This window comes from Oryzias latipes, chromosome 20 (assembly GCF_053564925.1).
Source record: "Oryzias latipes strain Hd-rR chromosome 20, Olatipes_Hd-rR_3.1".
Lineage (NCBI taxonomy): Eukaryota > Metazoa > Chordata > Actinopteri > Beloniformes > Adrianichthyidae > Oryzias > Oryzias latipes.
Genome location: NC_136256.1, coordinates 25,115,570 through 25,139,107, shown reverse-complemented (window position 1 = coordinate 25,139,107; position 23,538 = coordinate 25,115,570). Strand labels below are relative to the sequence as shown.

At 38.0% G+C, this 23,538-nt stretch overlaps 1 protein-coding gene across 7 annotated transcripts in view; it reads right to left on the bottom strand.

Moving 5' to 3' along the window:
- pou6f2 (POU class 6 homeobox 2) overlaps positions 1-23,538 on the bottom strand; it is an 88,283-nt gene that overhangs the window by 63,252 nt on the left and 1,493 nt on the right. For 2 of the 7 annotated variants that reach the window (XM_023950117.2, XM_078938225.1), the window contains exons 1-3: positions 20,284-20,561; positions 18,821-19,008; positions 1,749-1,837 (exon numbers count right to left, since the gene is read on the bottom strand). In XM_023950117.2, the coding sequence (XP_023805885.1) occupies positions 1,749-1,837; positions 18,821-18,992 (261 nt within the window). In that variant the 5' untranslated portion in view covers positions 18,993-19,008; positions 20,284-20,561. Of the gene's footprint in view, positions 1-1,748; positions 1,838-18,820; positions 19,009-19,101; positions 19,226-20,283; positions 20,562-21,932; positions 22,051-23,538 lie in introns of those variants that run through there. The other 5 variants (XM_023950118.2, XM_078938223.1, XM_078938224.1 and 2 more) reach the window with 4 other exon arrangements.

Sequence of the window (23,538 nt, the reverse complement as noted above, 5' to 3'; positions counted from 1 at the left end):
ATAGAAAACAATCTGGAAAAAACCTAGGAAAATTTAAACCCCCCAAATTGTATTTTGTTTCCTCAAATAAACTGTTTTAAAATCCCCCAAAGAGTCTGTAATTGATAAGCTTCCAACTGCAAGATATTTTTTTGTCATTTTGCAACATGACATGCGGATTCTGCCATGCTTAGGAATCCAGTAGCAACGAGGTAAAGACGGGAAAAGAGTTTCTCCTCCATGTAATGAAGTGAAACTGTTTGTGTTTGCAAATATCTGAGTTTCCTCATTCCATGAGCCGATGTTGCTTCCAGTCAAATTCAAGACAACCTATATAAGTCTGAGGGAAATATTTAGAAGTTTTTTCCTGTATATGTGCAGATATGCAAAAAAGAATTTGTAAATATACTCTGCTCAGAGGAAGAAGGAGCTAGAGTAAAGTCCCTCATCCCTTTACTCTCCTGCTCATTCATGTCACAACAGGAGGGTGTAGTTTGAGCTTTTGTCCAGAGGTCACTTTTTGCATTTTTGCTTCTTTTTTTTGAAGTACCTTAAAAGCAGATATAATACGTCATCATACATTCCTCTATGCTATTCTATCAACAACAAAACTTTATATCCCTGAACTCTTTTAATGATAAAATATTTTAGTAAAACCTAAAAATGCAGCAATTTTCTCAAGCACCAGTGAAAAAAAAGTTAAAAAAAAAGATACAGTATGTAAATATATGTGTATATGTATACATATATATATATATATATATATAGAATACACAAATTGGATTGGAGCAGATTCATTGGAATAATAAATAATATTTGGGATAAAATGGTTAAAACAAGAAAACAGGGAGGACTTGAAGGAGGAGGAGTTTGTTGTTACACTATTTTAAAGTTTAGATGCCACTGAACTCAAATAATCATGAAACGTTTTATTCACATATTATCTGTGGTATTATTGTTTTATTAATTTGTACCAAAGCATATATGAGGAACTAAGTTGGTTTGCATAAGACAATTTTAAAATGTACCTTTCTGATCCTGATTTGATTAAATTACTTAATTTTAATAGATATTTGGTTTTGCTGATTTCACTGCTGGAAGAATAATTGCCTTTGCTTCTTTGTGTATTTAGTCCTGGAAGCTGGTAGCCACTTTTGTCAAACTTTGTTAAAAGTAATAATTCCAAACAACAGCTTTCAGCGACACATTTGAAAATGTTTTTAAACAAGGAAGTGCAATTACACTAAAATAAGTTTTCTGTGACAGTGATGCCCTTTTACATGTATTTTTTATTTATTTATTTATTTTTTACTGTTTTTTTTGGTATACTTCTACTTCTACCCTATTAATTAAGCTTTTTATCATGTATGCTCTTAGCACTGCATTTTTATTGTATTCTATCTATCTATCTATCTATCTATCTATCTATCTATCTATCTATCTATCTATCTATCTATCTATCTATCTATCTATCTATCTATCTATCTATCTATCTATCTATCTATCTATCTATCTATCTATCTATCTATCTATCTATCTATCTATCTATCTATCTATCTATCTATCTATCTATCTATCTATCTAGAGTCTTCCTCTGCTTACCAGTAACTAGGATAGGCTCCAGCAACCATGTGACCCCAAAAGGAATTCAGTGGGTGTGGAAAATGGATGGATGGATAAAATATATAAAACAAGCCCTTTTTCAACAATAACTGATAGATTTATCAACTATCACACATATAATAGAGTTTTTACTTTTTCCCTCTCACCTGTGGACCCATGGGGTAACCCGGGTGAGACTGGCCCAGCTGGCTCTGCTCCGACGGACTGCTGCTGGCGTCCGATCCATCACGGATCCCTGAGAGAAAAAGAGACAGGGATGCATGTAGAGAACCAGAATAGACGACTGTTCAACCTGAAGAAAGGCTTTACAAGTTAAACACACAGCGCACGGAACGCCGGGATGTTACGAGACAGAGTGGAGCAGCCACAACCGGGGGGGGGGGGGGGGGTGTCTTTTAAGTGCTTTATCAATAACCACTGTAGCACTGAATATATTACAAACCAGCAGAGAGGTTCATTGATGGCGGATGATGCATACTGGCGGGTCCCCGATGGCCCAGATTACCACAGGGAGATAGAGATCCTCAGCGAATGCCTGGGCCATATTATTCAGCCATTTACATCAGTGAGTATCACTCATCCAAGCCAGCTCCCCCTGCCACTGTGAGCCTCCAGCTATGAGGCACAATTAAACCTGTTTGCAATGAGGGCAGAACAGACAGGGAGATGATAATAAGCCTGCTGATGTCTGCGGGGAAAATAAAGGCTATCAATGATCCGTTGTTATTGCTCAAAATCTCAGATTTGCGGCGCTCAAGAAGGTCAGAGAGGCTTGTTTGACCCTTACGCTTGGACATCTGTAACATCAGCAGGTCTCTGTTAGCACAAAGACTTCAGGAGTGTATCATCTACAACCAAAGGAAAACGGAGAGAACTCCAGTTCAGCAGAGATACATTCTTTCTTACGAGGAAAAACAAACAAACAGTAACGCTCGTTCAGAAGTGAGTAAATTTCAGGTTTGTATAATTGTTCACTCCCTAAAATCAATAGAAAACAAATTGATAAAACCCTGAAAACAACCTCTCATTGATTTTCATGAAAATACCTTAAACAAGAAAACTGAAGGAGCTGAATTGCTTTCATTTTTCGGAAGATTAATTTTTTTTTAGGGTCGGTTTAGATGACGACGAAATCTTATAAATAAATGTTCCTCACTGCTTCACATACACTTAAACATCACGCACATTTACTTACAGAATAATGTTTAAGTCCGAATACCTCTTTATATGCCCCTTGTGTGGCATTAGTAAGAAAAAGAGCCATCTATAAATGACCTTCAAGTAGACATTGGAAGCATCACAGCTTTTTACAGGAAACATTTTCTTTTTTATACATCCTTTTTTTATTTTACATTTGCCAGCCTTGTAGGCAAATAAGATCATAAGTGTGAAATTCTTCTTTTCATTTTGCTTACAAACTGTTTCCTGTAGCTATAACGTCATTTAAAGGTTACTAATCTAGTTTTATTATACAAATATTTGAAATAAACAGTTTCAACTTCCCTGCAGCTTGCTGGATTTCTCACAACTTTTTGTCAATAGAAAGTCCTTAAAAGTAAAAGTACTCTGGAGTGACGGATGCAGAATGCACATGAGGATGATGCAAAAGGAATCCTGCAAAAATGTATAGTGTTTTGTTTACAGTACTTTGAGGACGGCTAACGAGAACAAAAATTCATCCATAATGAAGACTGTATTTGGCACCTGCAATAACTACCCTGAAAGAAAACGACAACATTTTTTGAAAAATTTTGGCGGTGAGGAGCTTAATGGGTAAAACATTTCATGGCTGCAGAGAGAAACTTTGCTATTGCAGGAGAAAAAATAAAATAATGTTGTGCTTTATTACCGTCTGATTTTGGTTTTAAAGTCCGACTCAAAAGCATTCCGTCTTTTAATTATGGCTTTTGCCGTTTTTAGCCAAGATTTTAAAAACTTGTCGTTTTCTAGGACATAGGTGTGAGGCCTGCCCCTATTTTTCCTGTTGTCCCTTTGTTTACACTCTCTCCCGTTAGCTTACAGCCCCTCACATCCCCAACCTAACATCAGCGGTGCAACAAAAATGGGGAGCAATATTGGGACTATCCAGCCGAACAGTTTTGATCCAGATACCAGACAACAAAGACGTACATGGGTTTGTCTGTCTTTAACTGGATGCATCGGAATGGAGCGGGGCAGGGAGCTAGTGGCTTGGTGTTGTAGGTCCTACGCCACATCTCCACGCTTTTTCAAATGGCATTTTTAGTCAGAAACCCAACTTTAAGCTTAAATTTTTTAATATATGTCCTTTATCATCAGAAACATGCTACAAAACCATGCTAAAAACACCAAAAACACAATTTTTATTAAAGTGTTTAGCGGATCAAGTACTAATGGAAAAATGTATGCAATGATATACTACACAAAAGTGATTAGTAATTAGTTACAATTACTCATTAAAAATTGAAAAGAATTAGTCTTTGCACAGGTTGTACCTTTGTGTATTTGTGATTAAGAAATGTTCATTCTACTCACCTACTCCTTTATTTACACAAGAATTTGAACGTAAACGTTTCTGTTTTTGTGATTCCACACGTTTTGAATATCAAATGTTATGTGCAAAGGATTTCTCTCTCCTACTTTTAATAGCAACATTTTTGTTCTAACTGGATCATTAGTATCTAAGTCTAGTTTAATAGAAATGTTTTTAAATAATCCTAATTATATGGTATGTTGTTACAGATCATTCCCTTAAAAAATGTCTATTTTTTCACGGATTTTTTATGTAATATGATTTATTTGATAACTACAGGATTCATTGACTCAGTGTCTCAGATGTGAGTGTTTAGTGAATTATATTTTAAAGACTAGATCCAAATACCACCTCTTGGCCCTACATAATATTTTATCTCTGCCTCTTAGACCTCTAGCTTTTAATTTAGCGTTAAACACCCACTCTGATGAAGATTGTGTTGTTGGTGTTTTTAACATGTTCTTGGAGAACATTTATGAAAAAAATCAAGCTTAAAATTGCATTTCTGAGACCTCACTGGTTCAATTTTTCAGTGGTCCTAAGATGAATTTCTAATAAACTCCTGCCACTCTGCAGAAATTCCTAAAAAAATGAAAGGTTTTTTGATTTTGGCTAAAAACTGAAATAAGACTACTGGGAACGATTTTACAATAGATCAAAAGATAATAAGGGTGGGACTTTAAGTAGCTAGACATCAATAAACAAGCAGATATTTAGGGAGTAGGGAGGTAATGGTCAAAATATAAGTAGGATTGATTTTGCGTTAATGAAAACAATTGAAAAAAAACAATTTTCTCTACAAAAACTTCATAAATGTATTAAAATGGCGTAAAACACGTGTGATGTTGTTTTAGAATATTCAAAAGTAAATAAAAATGTTGCGCAAAAACAGAGGAATGCCACCTTAATGTTGAATATTGGTTGAATATCTATTTATTGGTTGAAAAAAGTTTAAATGCATCATTAAACAGAGAACTTTGCAAAATCACTCATTGATCTTAATAAGGAAATGTTCCCTAACCTGCTTCAATTTTTAATTGATGGCCGATCCTCTTGATATTCTCACCTCCAAAAAGCAAACGAGACATTTTTACAAAATCTAGGCCTTTTGGCCAAAGTTTAAAATAAGATTAATAATAACAGTTCCTAAGGAGCCTTTATGCAACTAGACAGAAAATGGTAAATTTATTTTGTTGGACAAAATATCAACAAAAACAGCATTTATTCTTTTATTTTGCAGACATAAATCCCTTAACAATCAGACCTGTCAGGACTTCAGATGTTTTTCTTTGACGTTTTATTCATCAACAAGACCCGCTGCTTTCAGTTTATGTAAGGAAAGTTCCAGTAAATGGGAAAAGGGTCACATTTAAAGGCGGCGGGCTCTGAATGCTTATTATTCATCGTTATAAAGTCAATTTACAGCTCAACAATTTTGTCTTATTTTAAAAGCATAAAGGTGATCGTCGTGTTTGAAGGTGAGTGACCCTCTTTTGAATGAAACATACAAAACCTTCATAAAAAGTTAACTGGGCCTCTTTCTAAGGTCCTGCTTCCCTCATTTAACAGCTCTTCCACACAGTAAAGTGAATTTTTGTGATTGAAACCAAGCCGTCCACGTGAAAACCTATTTGAAGGCCACTAAAGCTTTTTAAGCAACATAATGTTGGCAATGAATTAAAAATTAAAAAAAGAAGTAATCACATCTTAACTGTAAGATTTATTTATTTTTTTGGGATGTCATAAATTCCCTGAGCATTGTGCCGATTGTAATTCAGATTTAAAAGGGTTCCTTTTTCTTTTTCTTAGGTTACACATACATGGCATGTAGTGGTTTGTTTTCACGAAAGCTGCACGCAAATCGCACAATTCAAAGGCCTCGCAAAAAAATAAAATAAATAACGATCTTCATGGCTGTCAAGTATATTTACGCAGTACATTTTCAACTCCTCTCCGCCAACTGAAATCATTTCATCTTTGCATAAAATCCAAATAATTGGTAAATGGCATGACCTATCAAATGAACCTTAAGCATTTGATGGTTGATGTGAAAGCCCAAGGGTGAGCCTGCTTTTCTACCTCCTGGCTGGATGCCCCTGTTTCTTGATAAAGGTCCACATTCTCTCGCTTATCAGACCAGCAATGCTGAGGTTGTTTTGACAAGCCAGTCTCTTTTCACCAATTATTTCACCCATTACAGATCATGTTGTGCCCGGCCCCACCCTGCACGCTCACGATCTAGAACTGAGATCAATGTGAGCAAACAAGGAACACTTGGTGGCTGTAGAAGGTTAAATCTAAAGCAAAAAAAAAAAAAACAAATCTACTGCAATATGTTCAATAAATTAGAAAAATATCCCTTATACTTTATCAATAGTTCTTGCTTGAGCCATTTTGGATTTCTTTTATTTCCCCCAAACATAAATTGGACTTATTTTTATTAACAGCAATATGTAGGTTTTTCAGAAATCTCACCTGTGCAACGTTAAAGCCGGAGAATCATTCATTTACTGTTATTAAAAAAGTCAGTTAGCAAGGATCTTCCCATCACAATAAAAGGATGGGACCTCATCTAATACTCAGTAACCTCCAGACAGTAAAGCTGATGATTGTGGTAAAGATATTGGTTGTGAATAATGTATTTTATCTGATAAAGAGACTGACTGAGTAACGATTCCTTGTTGCCTTTCATCACATTATTCAACAATAACTTAGAAAGGCTTCATCTCCAAGAAAATATCTGTAACACTAACATGTTTATCTCAGCAGAAGAAAATCAATAATAAATAAATGCACATGCACATCTTGTCTCTAAGGATTCTTGTAATTTCTTAAACTTAATTAAATAGATGAACAGAGTAATGCCCAGGGGATAAATCTTAGATATTTTTAAGATAAATAAAAAAAAAAAAAGAAATGACCTCACAGGATGCTAAAAAGATTTCCAAATGGAGATTACCACTGAATAAAGTAGAAAAAGAAAGCAACTACCTTTATAAGTCCCACTCCAAACATCTATTGATCTATTTTAAAAACGTTCCAGGTGGTCTTTTAAAAATGAATATGCTGTTTTCCGCCTAAATTTAAAAGAAAACCTTTGTCGATTTGTAGCACATAGTTTCTGCAGAGTAGCAGTAGTTCATTAGAAATTCACCTCTGAGTTACGCAGAGTGGTGCACAGTCACCCCCTCTTGCTGAAAGTTCTCTGTTTACATGTTCCAGCTAGTTTACTCAAAACTCCAACATAACATTACCGGTGGAACAAAAATGTTGAGCAATACTGGAGATATCCAGCTGTACAGGTTTGAGTAAGATGCCAGCTCGGCGGAGGAAAACAAAGGCGTACATGGATCTGGTCCACAGGCTCCCTGCTCCAAGTGGATTCTGATGAAACTACTTCAAACAGGAAGCTTGTGATTCTGATGAATCCACTCCGAGCAGGGAGCTTGTGGACCAACCAGCCTATTTTCTATGTCACAACTAAGATCTTTTTCAAACTGAATTTTTTTATGTGCTCTCGATTCACAACAATTTGAATACAGAAATACTCAGAAATGCAGTTTTGAGCTTGCTCTTCTTCTTATATAATGGATTAGATTTATTTGCACTTTTCCAGACAGTCAAAGCGCTTACAGTGTGTCCATTATTCATTCATACTTGGTGAAGGTAAGCTACTGATGTAGCCACAGCTGCCCTGGGGCACACTGACAGAGGCATGGCTGCCAGTTCGTGCCTACGGCCCCTCTGACCATCACTGGAACATTCACACACTAGTGGAGCTGCACTAAAGGCAAGGAGGGTGAAGTGTCTTGCCCAAGGAAGCTGGAATCAAACAGCCGACCCTTCGATCATTGACCGACCTGCTCAACCGCCTGAGCCACTGCCACCACTGCCGCCCCACTGTCCTCCATCCTCCATCATCAGAACAAAGCCACAAGAACATGTTAAAAACACAACGGACATTCTGTGGAAAATGGAACGAAAACGGAGGAAGAAACAGGAAAACTTGACATTTATGTGAGACATACAGGCTAAAGCAGCAGCTTTTTTAATGGCAAAGTTCCAGTCGTATACTTTAGCCCAGCTTTGTTTTCATGATCCTGAAGACCTCCATACAACAAGTGACATGATGAGATTTCCACAGAAAATTCTCTTTCATGTTATGGTGAAATAATTATATTTGTTACGAAGCGCAGGGAGCGATCTGATGTGACTTCTTTCATGGAAATATTGCCAATAATCCAGCACTAAATAAATTCTCTTTCATTGATCACCAAAGTGGCCACTGGAGAGCCATTTTCAATGTTGCTTTACTCTTTGTGCACGAGGAGGAGGGAGTCGGTGGGGGTGCAAAGTGCTATATTTATTTGACTTCATTCGGCCTGTCTTAATGCAGGGTGCCCCTAGGACTGCAGCACAAAACAATTAGCCTGGATTTCATAAAGCAATCAGCATGCCACCTTGTCTAATGCAACTACTTCATACGCTGACAGTCTGTATAAAATGGCGTTATTGAAAGCTTTGTGTTCGCGTTAGCTTTCGCCTCGGTGCATTTATGAATCAATTTTTGCCCATAAAAGAAGCTTTAACACTTAAGCTATTTTAGTGGGAATGCATTATGTAAGTTGTCAAATGTATGAGAGAGGCCTGGTAACGATTCAGGCTATTCAGAAAGAACGGCCGACCCCCATTTCTATAATGGTCCTTTTCAAAACGCCTGGCTGAGTGCATGTGTTTGCAAGTTGTCAATCATTTTCACTTGAAATCTAATCCAAATGATTAAAAATTGTATGTTAATTACATATTTTATTGTTTCTCTGCTTTTGGGGAAACAGCCAACAAAAAAACAGCAAAGGTTGATGTTTTTCCGTAAATGTGAATTCTGCGATTCACACACGGATGTCAGGCAGATGACTCTGTACGGTGGCCCTGAAGTCCCAAATTAATCAGAATATACTAAATATCACAACGACAATTAAAAAAGCAAAACATATAATAAAATAAGAGCACTATATTTTTAGAAATCAAAACATTCCAAATTAAAATCAAAAACAAAATACATCTCAAAAAAATGAAACTACGTTTCGGAAAGCAAAAGTAATTTTTCCGTAAATCAAAATGTGAAAAAATGAAGCAGAAAAGGGAACATCACTGATTGGATAATGATGTGCGTTTACCTTTTTTAATCAGAAATTCTTTGTCACGGGTTCCAACAGAAGATATCTCTTTAAAGCTGTAACCCCTTTTTCACAGTTTGGGTTCCCTCTTCTCACAAACTCAAACGTCATTATCTATTCAGTGATATAATAACTATAATATCTATTTCTGGTTTCTTATTTTGTTCCTTTTTTAGTATTTCATTTTGATTTCTGGAAATTACATTTTCTGCACTTTGGTTACTTTCATTTGGTTTTGACCTCTAAAATGTAAAGTTGTTTTTTATCATTTGTTGTTATGCTCTTTAATGTATTTTTGCATCGAATGATTTGTTTGCACTTCAGGGCCACCGTACGTCTGAGCTACTGGAGCGGAAGGGACACAAGTCACATCCAACTCAAAGCTTTAATTCTATCGATACACGGCTAATCGCTCCTGTTTGTTTGAGCATTGATTTAGTTCCTATCAATCGGACAGTTGGATGGCGGAGCGCTTCTGTTGCGGCCTGTGGCACAAACCCCCAAAGCTTCGCAGATGACATTCCAGCGGTGAAAAAAGCGACCCTATGGTGAGGCGGTAAAGTGATTTACCCATCCCCTTCAAGAATTCCAGAAAGCCAAAATCACCAGTGACTTAGCTCAGTTTCATTACTTCAGCCAAAGCCCTCAACAATAACAAAGGGCATAATCTCCTGCCAATAACTCCAGGTGCTCTTAGTCAGATGGCTCCCTCTGGACCCGAGTAATACCCTGTTAAGAAGCCGGGGTGGAGAAACAGCTCAGGACAGGTCAATAGCATTTCAGGGGATAGAAACTCACCAGAGACTGAATTTTGAGTGTCTGTCTGTAACACTATTAGCTACATTATGCTGCTTGGAGAGCTGTCATTTCCCTAATTAAGAGTGCAGCACGGGTTGAGAGGCAGAGGAGCGATCTCTCCGGACCTTCAGCGTGAATGCCGGATTCCTCATCGCACGAGGGGAGCAAAATAAATCGATCTCATTCGTTATTCGGGCACAAAGTGGAATTATGGTGTTAGGGAATTACACAGGAGGTGGTGGCGTGGAGTGCGGCGAACAGAAAGGATTTTACACATCAGCAGTTTTGTGACTGTTTCTGAGGTGATTTTTTAAGCCTCAAGATGATGGTGGAAGACTTAAAGGTCACAGGAAGGAGAAGAGCGGGAAAAGTGTTCCTCTTTCTCCTTGGTGGGAGGTTTCATCTACAGAATATAGTACTCTCTGAGGTGTGGAGGAGAGCTGGTCCTTTCCTGGAGAATGGCAGGGGAATCTGCATGAAAACAACGCTTGAAGCAGGAAGGGTCCGATCCTTGAGCTCTCACTTGCACCCACAGGTCTTACCCGGAAGGCACTTCAGATTCTGTTCTTACCTGTCTCCCCCCTTGATGCTGGAGTGGAGCTGGAAGCAGCACAAGCACAAGAGGGACCAGAGGGAGGTGGAAGAGGCAATGCCTGTTTCAAAGGTCAGGAAGATGGCAGTGAGGGCTTTAGTCTTCATCCTCATATGGGACTTCTTTGCACATGTGCGCCGGAGCGTCCTCCTCATTCCCAAGGCAACCTGATTAGCTTGGGGTTAAAGGAGGAGAACAACGATCCAAATCATCCTTTTACAGCCATCAGGAAAGATGAGGTGCTTCAATGTTAGCCCAGCTTTTGAGGACTGTAAGCCTTTTAAAAGAGGCCTGCTTCAATATTGCTCTTCCTCCCAAATTACTTAAATGATATTTGCTGCAAATAGGATTCCGCTGCCTGCAGAATGCTATGAAGAAAAAGACTTGCTCTGAGTCTAATGTCACATTGTTGCTTTATCTCCATATAAAAGCACTTCAAACCACAGCTAAGACAGAGAGAGAAATGGCAAAAACAAATTCAGTTACAGCTCTCTCAAGCGAAATACTTCACATGTTCTCTGTTTCACGTTGGCTAAAATTGCTCTGAAGTATTGATCAGACAAAAACAAGATGGTTTTTATCTGGAAGTGGTGACGGCTATTCTTCACACTGTGTGTTGAAAAAGTGATTTTATATTTGAACTTTTTGCAAACAATGAAATCATTTAAAGAAAACGTTTTCGGGCAGGCTTTCAAAAACTAATTATTACCAAAAGAATTTTATTTCCTCTGCTTGATTACAACAGATAAAATGTTAATACAGAGGAAAACAGCAAACCAATTGTTGAATACTGAGAGGAAAACAATGTTTTAATCAAAAAATTGAGGTCAAGTTTTGCTTTTAATTTCTAAAAGCAGCATGTTGATGACCTTTTAAAGTGCTCAGCCGGTTGTAAGTGGAATACAGCACTATTAAAATGTCCTTAAAACAAGTTAAAAATACAGAATTCTGGATGTTTTTCTTTGTTATAAGTGAAAAAAAAATTAAGAAAAATGGTCATTCCCTTCCATCTTGAAATTAGATATAAATACTCATATTTCAGTTATTATTTTATTGGATTCCAGTTTGCTTTAAAAAATTGTTATTTTTCTTTAAGGTAGGTACATATATATTGTTATATATTGTATATATATTGTTTTAAGAACTTCAATAGCCCCACTATCTTTACTAGACTACATGTGGCTCCTTTTTCCTTCCATTGTTGCTCTTTGGCTTTGAGGAAAAATGCAAACAATTGACACAACAAATTGGTTCAAAGGTTTGGTTAATTTTTTGGTAGTTAATTACGTTTTGTCGTGTATGTTCAGATTTTGACCAAAATGACCAAAATGATGGTAAAAGGTTTCATATACTGTAAGAATAAACTTAAAGCTCATATTCTGATCTTCTACTAGTTTCGGTTCAGAGACACATTTCTTAAAGTATATAAGTGGATTTACATTTATAGAGAGAAAATTGGATTCTACACCAATATATTTATGTTCAATAATAAGTGGAGAAAAAGGTCATACTTATAGAAAATGTCCTGTTTGATGTTTATCAAATAAATCTGCTGCAGCAGATCTGCATCTTATCTGACACACGGTGTATTTTCTTTTGGAAGGAACTTGATGTGTAAATAAAAGGTTTAAATTGTAATAAATATAATAACACAACACTTTAGTCATTCATCACTATGATTGTTTCATTGTAAATATTTTTAAAATATGGTTCTTAAATGAATGGGTTCATTTAATCAGTAAGAAACTGGACCAAATGGCTGTTTTAGTGTTAAAGTGTTCTAGATCTTGACCATAATCCTCCTAAAGTAAGACTAGAAATACACATTTAAAGATAAATGCTAATACATAAATCTATGTTTACTTTTGTTGAATCGGTTTGTACTATAGGCGTCAAAAAACTTTCAAACAAGTTTTTTTTTAAACTAATCGCAAATAAAACTTCTGATTAAAAATATCAGGTAAAAGTAAAAAATGAACGTTTCAATATAGTCCTAAAACAAGACTTAATGAAATTTAACTAGTATGCTTTTTAATTTTTTTTTATTTCAAGGGTAAAAAGATAAAGTAGACACAGATATTTGGTGAAATTTTATGTTTTTGCAGTAAACATTGTGTATGCACCACAAAAACTGAATCTTAAGAAAGTAAAACGACCCTTGTTTAAATTGTTTTCTTTAAAGAACTGTTGACTTGTTTCTTGGGGGGGGCTGTATTCGCAGTGTTGGTAAATAAATGGGTGCGGGGGTCTAGACACCCACATGTCATGTTTGACACATCAGCCTGGACCCCCCGCAGGCTGTCCAGCTCTAATGCTGCCTATGTCCCACTTTCTACCCCTTGCCCCCCTCCTTCTATCATAGAGGTGCATTAACAGCGGATCAGAGCGGGCGCCGTGGCGCCGGACGATAAGACCAGGTGATGCGAGTGCGTTATCGTAACTCCGCTGAACTAAACGCTTCCCAGGAACGAGTTTATCTAGGATAAAAAATAAAGAAGTGCTGCTTTAGTTGTGAGTGTGTCACAGAGCTGAGTAGGTAGACAAATAATTGTGAAGCCAACCCCCCCCCAGCCTTCATTTTGGCAGAGCAGAAGGAGGGACAGGATTGCTTTGAAGCCTCTATTCGGGAGGAGAGAAGCATCACAGCGTTATTCCACATTCTCACATATAAAGGAAAGAAACCCATAATAACTTCCAGAAAGCCTGAATCTTTACTGCCCTACACCGGCTCTCCCCCTTCTCCCTCCCGTACCCATGCCTCATCCACCCACCCACCCACTTCTTCTCCTGCCTCAATCTTTGGTTTCAAAGGAAGCGAATCAGCCAGAAGGACAGAAGGTTATGCATTAGTACTGGTCATTGCTCAAAGAGCGAGCGTTATAAATAATAAAGGCTTGTGAAGGACACGGGGGCTGCGGGATGCATCTGTGGTTCACGCCACACAAGTCAAAGACAAGACGGTAATTTCTATTTCGAAAATGTGACCCTTGCAGCTTCAATTACGTCTCAACAACACCAACCGTGTCCATGCCAGGAGATGTGATTCCTCTTTGTTGGCTCTACATGAAAGGCATATTGATACTGGTTATGGAGTGCATGCTGTACATACATTTATTTGAAAACGTATCCCTAAAGAAAGTGAAAGGCTAAAATAATTGCATGTCAAAATTCAATCTGCCCCCTCTACAGATGTCCACATACAGAATGTGCGATGTGCCTTTCTTTCTTTCTTTTAGGTCAAAAATAATCTCTTTAACTCATAAAAAAGCAACAACATTGACAATACTTTAAAGTTTTATGTGTTTCTCAAAGTCAAATCTGGATAAACAACTACACAACTGATAGCCTGTGCTGCTGTTTGTTAAGAAAACAAGTGTGTGTTCGGCCTCGCTCCCTTTCTCTGTCCTTCAGGCCACACACTGCTGCTGCCACAAGAACTGCAGGCACATTAGCAAATGTATTACACCTGCTTTATAGGCATGCATTAAGCTTGTTTTCAAGTTTGCTCAGACAGCTGAAATCCCCATAATGAGATCCACCTCCCGGGGAAAGATTTGTTCTCCTTCGGCCCCCTTTATCCGGTCTTATTTACTCCGTGTGGGCCATTCAGCACTGGGTTTGTGCCACTTTATTACTTAACCTCACCACGCAACATTACGAGGCTCTTTGCATCGGCAAGCAGCCTACCCCACCACGCATCCTGCTCACTAAGCTGATTACACAAAAATAATAAGAAGTCATGCCTCAAGCGCTGTGTGCTCATGTGTTCTTTGTGTGATAAGTATATGAAAAAGACTTTAAAGCAATATGTACAGTATACCACGCAATTAATCAAATAATCAAATAAGTATATATAAATATATACAAACTCAAACTTTTTATCTTTGAGAAGCTCTATTTTTTCCGTATATTGACTCATTGTTTACATCAGCAGCTCATTCACAAACACGTCAGAAGTAACGGTTTTGACTTTATACATCCTACATTTGTATCTCTCTCCCATGTTGGCATGTTCTTGTGCCATTTTTCTGATGATGGAGGACATACACCAGTGTGTGACTGTGTGTGTGAATGTGTGTGTGACTGGGTGAATGGGTCTGTGACTGTAAAGCGCTTTGTCCTTGTAGGAAGAAAGGCGCTATATAAGTATACGCCATTTACCATTTACCATATCTTAAGAAATTTAAGCTCAAAATCGCATTTCTGAGTATTTCTTTATTCAAATCGTTGTGAATAGGGAGCAGATGAAAAAATGCAGTTTGAAAAGAATTGTATGGTGACCGAAAGATACAATGGGCGTGTCAAAAGCTTCCGGCTCTGCTCCAGTCTGATGCGTCCACTTGTGGACGACTGGATCCACGTACGTCTTCGTTTTTGCTAGCATGTGGCTCAAAACTGTATGACTGATCGCCATTTTTCTTGCACCAGCAATGTTTCCTTCAGAATCAGGAAGGGGGAAGGGATGCTACACGGCAACAGTCCCGTCCACAACTCTGACGCGAATATCTAATAAACTTCTGCTGCTCTGCAGAAACTAGATTTTGGCAAGAAACGTTATAATCATGGTTAAAAGACCACTGGGAATGCTTTGATAACAGAATAAAAGATGGGACTTTGAACAGCACAACTGCCATAAAACATTAACAAAAATTTAGTTCAAAACTACCTGCAAGTAAAAATGTTGCACCATATTCAGTGATATGAATACATTCCATTACTGTAGTTTGCAATCTTTACATGAAGCTTGATGTGGATAAAAAAATACAGCAGTGTTGTCATGTGAGGGTTGGATTCTCCTTTTTTTTCCCGAATGATCTTTGATAACAGAATCAACGAGTTTTGGTCTTAAGGGACAGGGTGGGGCTTTCGAGGTGACCTTTGTGAAAATGTACCACCATTTTGGCAGAATCCGTATAAGTGCAGACCATTTCATGCAGACAGTAAGTGTACGAAATGAGTGCTTCTGTCGTTCTAGCCCGGCTCTCTTTGACAGCGTGATGATAGAAGCGTCACATCCTTGGGAGAGTAAATGCAAACTGACAAAAGATGAGTCTTTGGTTGCAGAATATAATACTGAATTGTGCTCTGAGTGTCTCATTATCTTGTCTGTTGATGTCTGAAAGGGGGAGATTTGCTTGAGAACCGAAGACACAAACTGTTCGCATCCAACACCATCTTGTCCTTTGAAAAAATAAAATAAAGATTGCTTGCTCCACTAACCACCGCTTTCCTACCTAATGTCCACTTCTACATGGAATAAATACAAGGCAGCAGGAGGTTTGTGGTGCCTCGTAGCCTCTGTTACCTGAAGTGGAAGACTATTTGCACAGGCAAGCTTTTAGATAGAGAACAACCCTTTCACCACTGCAGTAAGCAGGTGGAGGCTGTACAATCTTGACAATATACTCTGACTGTCCTCTACTGACTGATTTCTCCTTCTCGCACTGGAGCAAACTCTTACAAGAAGCCGTAAGGCTCCAGATTGTGAGACGTGGTGCATAATTTTAATTACAGCTAAGTGCAAAAGCTCTGAAAATGAAAGAAAAACTGCAGAAAATTTTGAATTGCAAAAGGATTTAGACAAAAATATTCTTTCTTTATTAAGATCTTGCAGACAACTTCAGGAGATATTTACTGATGCGTTGCAACTTTTTAACTTAAAGTGAAACTTTGCAAAAAGAGACATTCTTTTGGAGTGTAAACGCTGTAAACGTGGTTTTATTTAAAAAGTTTCTCTTTTTGCTCTCTGTGACCTCATTCTCTTTTTTATTAGTTTATTTTATGACTTCTTTTTTTCTTCGAAAACAATTACAGTTTTATTTTAACCTGATAAATCCTAGGAAAAAGCAGAAATTCAAATTTTGTACACTCAAGAAAAAGACTGAAACAAGTTAAGTTCGGTTTCAATATGTTAAAACAATGATCACTTCAATTTTATTCATGTTTATTGGAGGAATTTGCTTTGATAAAACAGATGAAAAGGTAAAAGAAAAGATTAATATTAGCCCCTTTCTAGTCATGAAAAAAAAACCACTTGTGTTTTTGCTTTTAGGTAGATGCTAAATTAATGCATAATAATAAATGTATGCTCTATTCTAAAAAGGTACATTTGGTAACAAGTAAATGAATTATATGCAAGAAAAAGTAATTGCTTGAACTTAGGCACATGGGTTTTGAAAAAGCTTCATTAGTGTTAACTCGTGGTACTAAACCAAATTCAAATTTTCTTCAAAATGTTCACCAAAACCTAAATTAAATACATAAATCATACAAACTACCACCACATCATTTTCTCCCCGCTTTGTTTCCCAGCTGAGGACCCAACTGTTCCACATCCCTTCGCAATTCCCTGACAAGTCATGTGGGCAGCGGTTAAAAAACGAAAACTGCTGGTGGCGCAGCTCAGGGCTCTGCCAGCGGCCAGAGACAGACTCCTCTCATACAGGCAGGAATGCAGGAGGACCACAGTCCGTCAACAAACATCAAACCCCCGAGCCTTTATTTCTTTTACATCCCATCAGTCATTTTTCTACCAACAAATGCCTATAAATATCAATAAAACAAAGTTGGAATAGAATAAAGCTTTTCTAAAGAAAAGGCAAAATAATTAGCTGCAAGTTTAACAGGAGAGGAGTTCAAAAAGAAATGACCAGAAAAAGAAAAAAAAGATCAGAGGTCTTTATACCAAATTGCAACCCTTTAAGATGTTCAGAAAGCCACAACATTCTTTAAAATAATTTAAAAAGTAACTGTCCCGTGGGTTAGTAAATTGAATTCTATTTTAAATAATACTATTGTTGTGTTTTGTAGTGACATTTCCACACAACACACATAAAAACACAAATCAACCATAGAAAAGATGCACTTTTAAAAACACTGCACACAGAAAAATATACGCAAACTCCAAATCCCTGCTTTTGCAGGAAGCAGAGAATCAGACTTTTATGGTGAGGAATAAAATGACCAAAACACATCAGCAAGCAAAGAAGAAAATAAAAAGTTTTGATAAATTGACAGAACCCAAACTGAAAGGTACTGGAAATTACTTTTTAATACTTATTAATACTTTAGACTTCAAATAAATGAAATGGACAGAAAAAACTGAAGAGCAAATAATTGTTTTCAGTCTCTTTTAGGCTTTTAGATTTCATGCAAGATATTTAAAAAAAAAAACAGCAAAAAAGTCATTGTTGATAAAGACACACACTTACTAAGACCATACAGTTAATTATTTTAATTTTGTGCAACCAAAAAAATTAAACAGTTGAATTATCCGATACTGGACAGTTCAACTTGATGAATTAATTTCTGTTCCTATGAAAATTCTTTTTAAAATATCCAGAGAGAAAAAAGCTTTTTCACTAAAATTTCTAATTAGATTGATTATTTTAGTCATTATGTTTATTGATTCATAACGAGGCTCTGTGATTGAATTAGTCCACATGACTGAAACATCCAATTATGAAAACAGCACTTATCTAGAAACAACCAACACACAAGTAATGAGAAAACAGCAAAAATAAGCAGCATGCTGCAGTGGAAAGGCTCTCATTTGGAATAAAATCTTTCCAGAAAAGACATATAGCATCATGTCACGTGTCATTTTAGCAGGAAAAGATTTGAAAAAACACTTTTTTATGTTGCAGCTTTGAGAGAATTGGAATGTTTCGTGAACCTGAACCAATGATAAATGTGACACTTGCTCCTCCTGACATCTGAATTTTTACGGGAATTGTAAGGGCTAGAGTTCACGTTAAAGTATCTAAACAGTTGTAAAGGACTTAAATAGAATTTATGTGAGATTTAAAAAAAAAACTAAAGCACAACAGCTGCAGGAAATGTTATTAGGACTGTTAAAGTATTTAAAAATACATCTTCAGACGTTTCTATGAAAAGGAGCAAAATTCTTGCTTTAAGTCACAGCAACTTTCAGAGCTCTTCACATAAATGAAGCAGCTGATTTTCCTACTAAATATGTCAAACATCTATGTCATGATTCTTCCAGTAAGTTTGTGCTGCGACACTTTTGACACCTGTCCCAGCTCAGGAGGTTTTGAGTTTCCTCTTTTCTGATGCCTGAAGCAAACCCCTGAGAGAATGTCAGCTGGAAGTCCGGATGTGAGGCGTGAGCGTACTCACCGTAAAGCTTGTTGGGAGTGCCCTCTCTGTCCGTGGCGTCAGAGGGCAGGAGCAGGGGCTCATCGTTCAGATCGCTGTCTGGGGTGGCCGCTTTGTCGTCCGCCCGGAGTTCTGCTGCGCTCATGTCGCTGCGCAGGGAGAGCAGCGGCTTGCTCAGCTGCCCTGTAATCATCGGATCCTGGAGGGAGCTGGGAACCCAGGTGGGAATTTAGGGGGGTGAAAAAAAAAAAAAAAAAAAGGTGAAACAGCCCCTGGTTAGAAAATGTGTTACAGCGTCTCACCGGCTCCTTCTCTATGTCTCCCTCTCTCCCTCCACGCTGCTTCTGCTTCCTATCGCTCACTCATCACTCTCCCTCTCCTGCTCCCTCCTCCTCAGCTCCCTCTTTTTATCTGAGGCTGCTGCTGCCCCACCGATGCTGCTGGCTGCAGTCTGGTGAAGAGCGTGGCTCTACTATTATACCCCGCAGACGTAAAACGGTGATGCATTCATCTCCGAGGCCTCGTTACCACCTGACATGTACCTCATCTTCAGCAAACGCTATGCTGACAGCCATCTATGAGGAGGTTCCTGGGTTGTGCACGGATGAATAAACAAACAAACAAACCTAATTCCACATCTAAAGAATAACAAGAATATTAGTTTTACTTAACTTGGGACAAGACTTTCGATTGAAACCTGACGTTGAGGCAACAGAAATGAAATGCCTGAAGCAAAACATTTTCAACCCAATTATCTTTAACTTACATTTTTTTAAAAGAAAGAAAAGTTAATAATTTTAAGCAAAACATATGTTTTGTGTTGCAGTAGGGGTGTAACGATTCATTTTAGCAACAATTCGATTCATATCTTAATTTGTGGTTGACGATCCGATTCATAGTCCACCTAAAATCGATCCAGGATAGATTTAGCCAACAGTTCAACCAAAGATAAATACTGAACAGTGCAGGTGAAGTTGTCCAGATTCCTGGTATTTCTTTGCAACATAATCAAGTGTAAATTAAATTTGTGCACAAACAAACAAGTTAACAAGAATTAATGACAAATCTACTCACATTTTACTTTCCTAAAGTTCAGCCCACTGTTGTTTTTCCACATCAAAAACATTAGAACAATAATAGAATCACACTGTACGGTCACGTCTTTGCGAAGTTCAAAGCGGTGTAGTGATGGCTTGATCGGTTTTTGCTGCTATCACGTGTGTTGTCTGCTGTGATACACTTTTTATATGTTATAGTAAAATGAACCAACTGTTCCTCAATCCATACCATCCATATGGTATTTTCCAATATCGATATAGTCATTTTACTTCATTTTGAAACAGTTCCATAACGGTATAGGTCAATTCTATTAACAACTTGCCTCCCACAGATTGATCTGGTTGGATCGTAGGAATATAAATCAATTCATCGGTTCATCGTTCCCCCCCTTATTAGCAGACTTTATTGGTAAGAATGCTTCCTACCTTGAAAAGCTCCTGAAGGAAAAGCAGTAAAAGGGAGTTTTCAGGAAGTCCAGACGTTGAAATCAGTCAAACGGACGCTAAAACATGTCAGCCCCCCGTTCAGCTACTGCATTCTTCCTCCTGCATCAACCTCCCTGCGTCTGAATGGCAAAGTCAGGTTCAAGCCTGAGGTTGCCTCCGAACCCTAAAGATGTCACCTCCTCCTTCTTCTTTCTCTCCCGCCCGCTCCTCACTCTGTCTCTTCCCCCTGAGAAGCTCCTCAGACAGCGTTCGCCCCACCTCAGGCTCCACGGCCCTCTTCTTTATTTATGAATCTGCTCCATCCTAAATATGTCTTAGCAGAGGACAGGTGACCGGTGCGTACATAAAGAAAAGAGAATAGAGGAGGGGGTGCTGTTATTGGCCCCTCACCCTTCCACAGCCCCCCCTTTGTCCATCATTGTGGTCGATGAACTTCTACCCAGAGGGGCCTTAATGTGCCCATCACAGGAATATGCCCCCTCTGATATGACACGTGATAATCTATGAAAATGTTAATCAATAGGAGTAGTTTAAGCTGTCGTTAAAAAACTCGGCCCAACTGGTCAATAGTCATATCCCTGGTAACAATGTCACTAGTCATCATGGTTTCATTTGTGGGGCACTTAAATGTGGGACACCGCGCATCGATGCATCTCTCTGCCCGCCGAGGTAAACACATTTCCCTTCTGTCTGAGCTCGGCCACACTCTGCATTCATTTGGGTTCACCTCTCTCCTCCCACCTCCCCTGCTTTTGAGCTGCTTGATAGGTCCACTGGAGGGCAAAATTAATACCTAATTGAATCTTGCAGTCATCAAAATAATCAATAGTTTTTTATTATTTATTCTTCACAGTCTGTTGACTGTTTGAAAGCTCAGAGGGACAGCGGAGAGCACAGGCAGCCCTGAAATTTCCACCGTTTCACAATGTAATTTTCACTGGGGCATGAGAGTTTGTAAGACCTATAAAAAATGAGAGCAGTGTTTTTTGTCGGGAGGAGGGAAGGGGGGGGGGGGGGGGGGGGTAAAGAAAAAAATGGGAATCTTTGCCCCAGCAGCTACGATGAAAAATAGAAATAAACAAGCTGGTGAACCTTCAGAGAAGGGCAGGGTCCTTTCTGTCCATCCCTCCATCTTTTTCCCTTTCCCCTTTTCTCCTTATTTCATCATATCAGGAGTGTGGCGGTACCTCTCTAATGCCGGCATTTCTCTTCCTGACAGACTCCAAACAAGTGCTGGGAATGAGATCAGAGCTCTAATCTTGCTCTGGCCTCTGAAGCTCCAGGATAGCAGGGAAACACATCCCTCACCGTTTTACACAGCTGATAATTGCTTCAAAAAGCAAACTTTGCCTATCTGCCATTGCATCACCTCTATTATTATTTAATATAGCTGTAAAATAGACTCTGAGTTAACCAACCTCATGCTAAAATATATAAAAAAGAGCAAGAAAAGCAAACAGGATTATAGAAATTAGATTTTTTGTTTATTGTCCTTACCAGGCTTTTTGTGATTAGTTCTTTTAGATTATTACAAGTTTGTGTGCTGATGTCTTACTGACCCCATCTCAGGAAGGTTGCAAAAATGAGAAAAAGCTCTTGCTGCACCCTCCCCAATGCCTCCCGCTCACCTAATACCCCTGGTGGACAGGCAAACAGCGGTTAGTGGAGAGAGAGTCATCACATATGCATGCTAAGAGCTGCTGGTTTCACCTGTGGTTAAGGGAATTCAACCTGTGACCATTAGAAAAAAAGGGTTTTAGAAACAATAAGTCTGTCCCAAAGGTTTTTGGAGTTCAGTCTCTTAAATAAGAATAAATACATACATTTGAATGGTTATTCCAGATAGAAAGATTTTAACAAAATCATGAATTGTGTATTTAAAATTAAAATGTTAAAATGAATATTATAGTTAAATTTAATTTGGTTTATTTAAAATAAATATCTTATTCAAACATAAGAAAAGTTACATTTAAAGTAATTGGTTTTTCCATGAAAATGACCACTGTTAAATCATAAAAAATGCCTAAAATTAGCACAAACTAATAAATCATAGTTTTTTTTACGTTATTGTGTTTTGTTTATCTTTTATTAGTAATTAGTGCAATAATCTGAAGCTCAGTAAGACCTTTTTTAGTGCCATAAAGTCTGACTGTCTGTCACACATCTAGGTGTGTGAAATTTGTTCTCCACATTTGACCCATCCCCTGGGGGAGCGGTGATCTGCGGACACAGCTGTGCTTGGGAACCATTTGGTGGCTTAACCCCCCAATCCAACCCCTTAATGCTGAGTGTCAAGCTGGGAGGCATTGGGTCCCATTTTTAAGGTCTTGGGTTTGAACCCATGGCCTTCCAGTTACTGGGCAGACACTCTATAACCACAAGGCCACTGAGCTGGCCTACAATAAAAGAGTGGACTACGATAAAAAGTGATATAAATATTTTCTATACTTCGATGTAATATAGCAGTTTTGGAATTTGAAAGCTTCTTGACTTCGAATTTTTGAAACTCCTGTGTATTTTTTAAAAATTATGAGAATACAAGAGTAGATTAGCACAAGAGAACGCTATGTATAATCGTGCATATCATCACTACTTACTTAAATGTTATGCTAAAGGATATTCAATTACAGGTTTCATAAAAAATCCTTAAGATAAACTTAATGACTGATTAAAAGGTCACTACTGAGCATCTGCTACTACATCAATAAGCCTTTCATCCAACAGTCCAATACGGATAATCTCAAAGCAATGAAATGATGTATGTTTATTAATTAGTTGCACTGAGTGATCACCCTGAGATACGGATGTCTAATGTAGTTTGTTGGATAATAATTTGTCTCCCCCTTAGGGTTATAACTCAAACTGTTATCTTTCTAAAAGAAATAAATCATTTTCCTCATACGAAAGCATCACAAAATCCTATTTTCTTTTCAAATTATTCTACTCTTTTATGTGAAGCAGTAAATTTAGTGTAAGTAAATTTTTAAAAGTGAATGCAAGCTGAGGCAAAACTTAAAAAAGATATATATATTTTTTTCCCTGAGCTTGTTGATATGATCAACAGTCCTACCTCTCCTCTCTGCTAAAGCTAAAATGCTCCCCAGTGGACGGTCGGTGGGTCAGTGAGGGCTGAAGGCTATCAAAGCAGTGTATTAAAAGGAGCTCTTTGAAGCTTGTAAACCATGGTGCCCAGCAGCAGGTCCACAACAGACAAGAGCCTCTGATTGGTCAGGT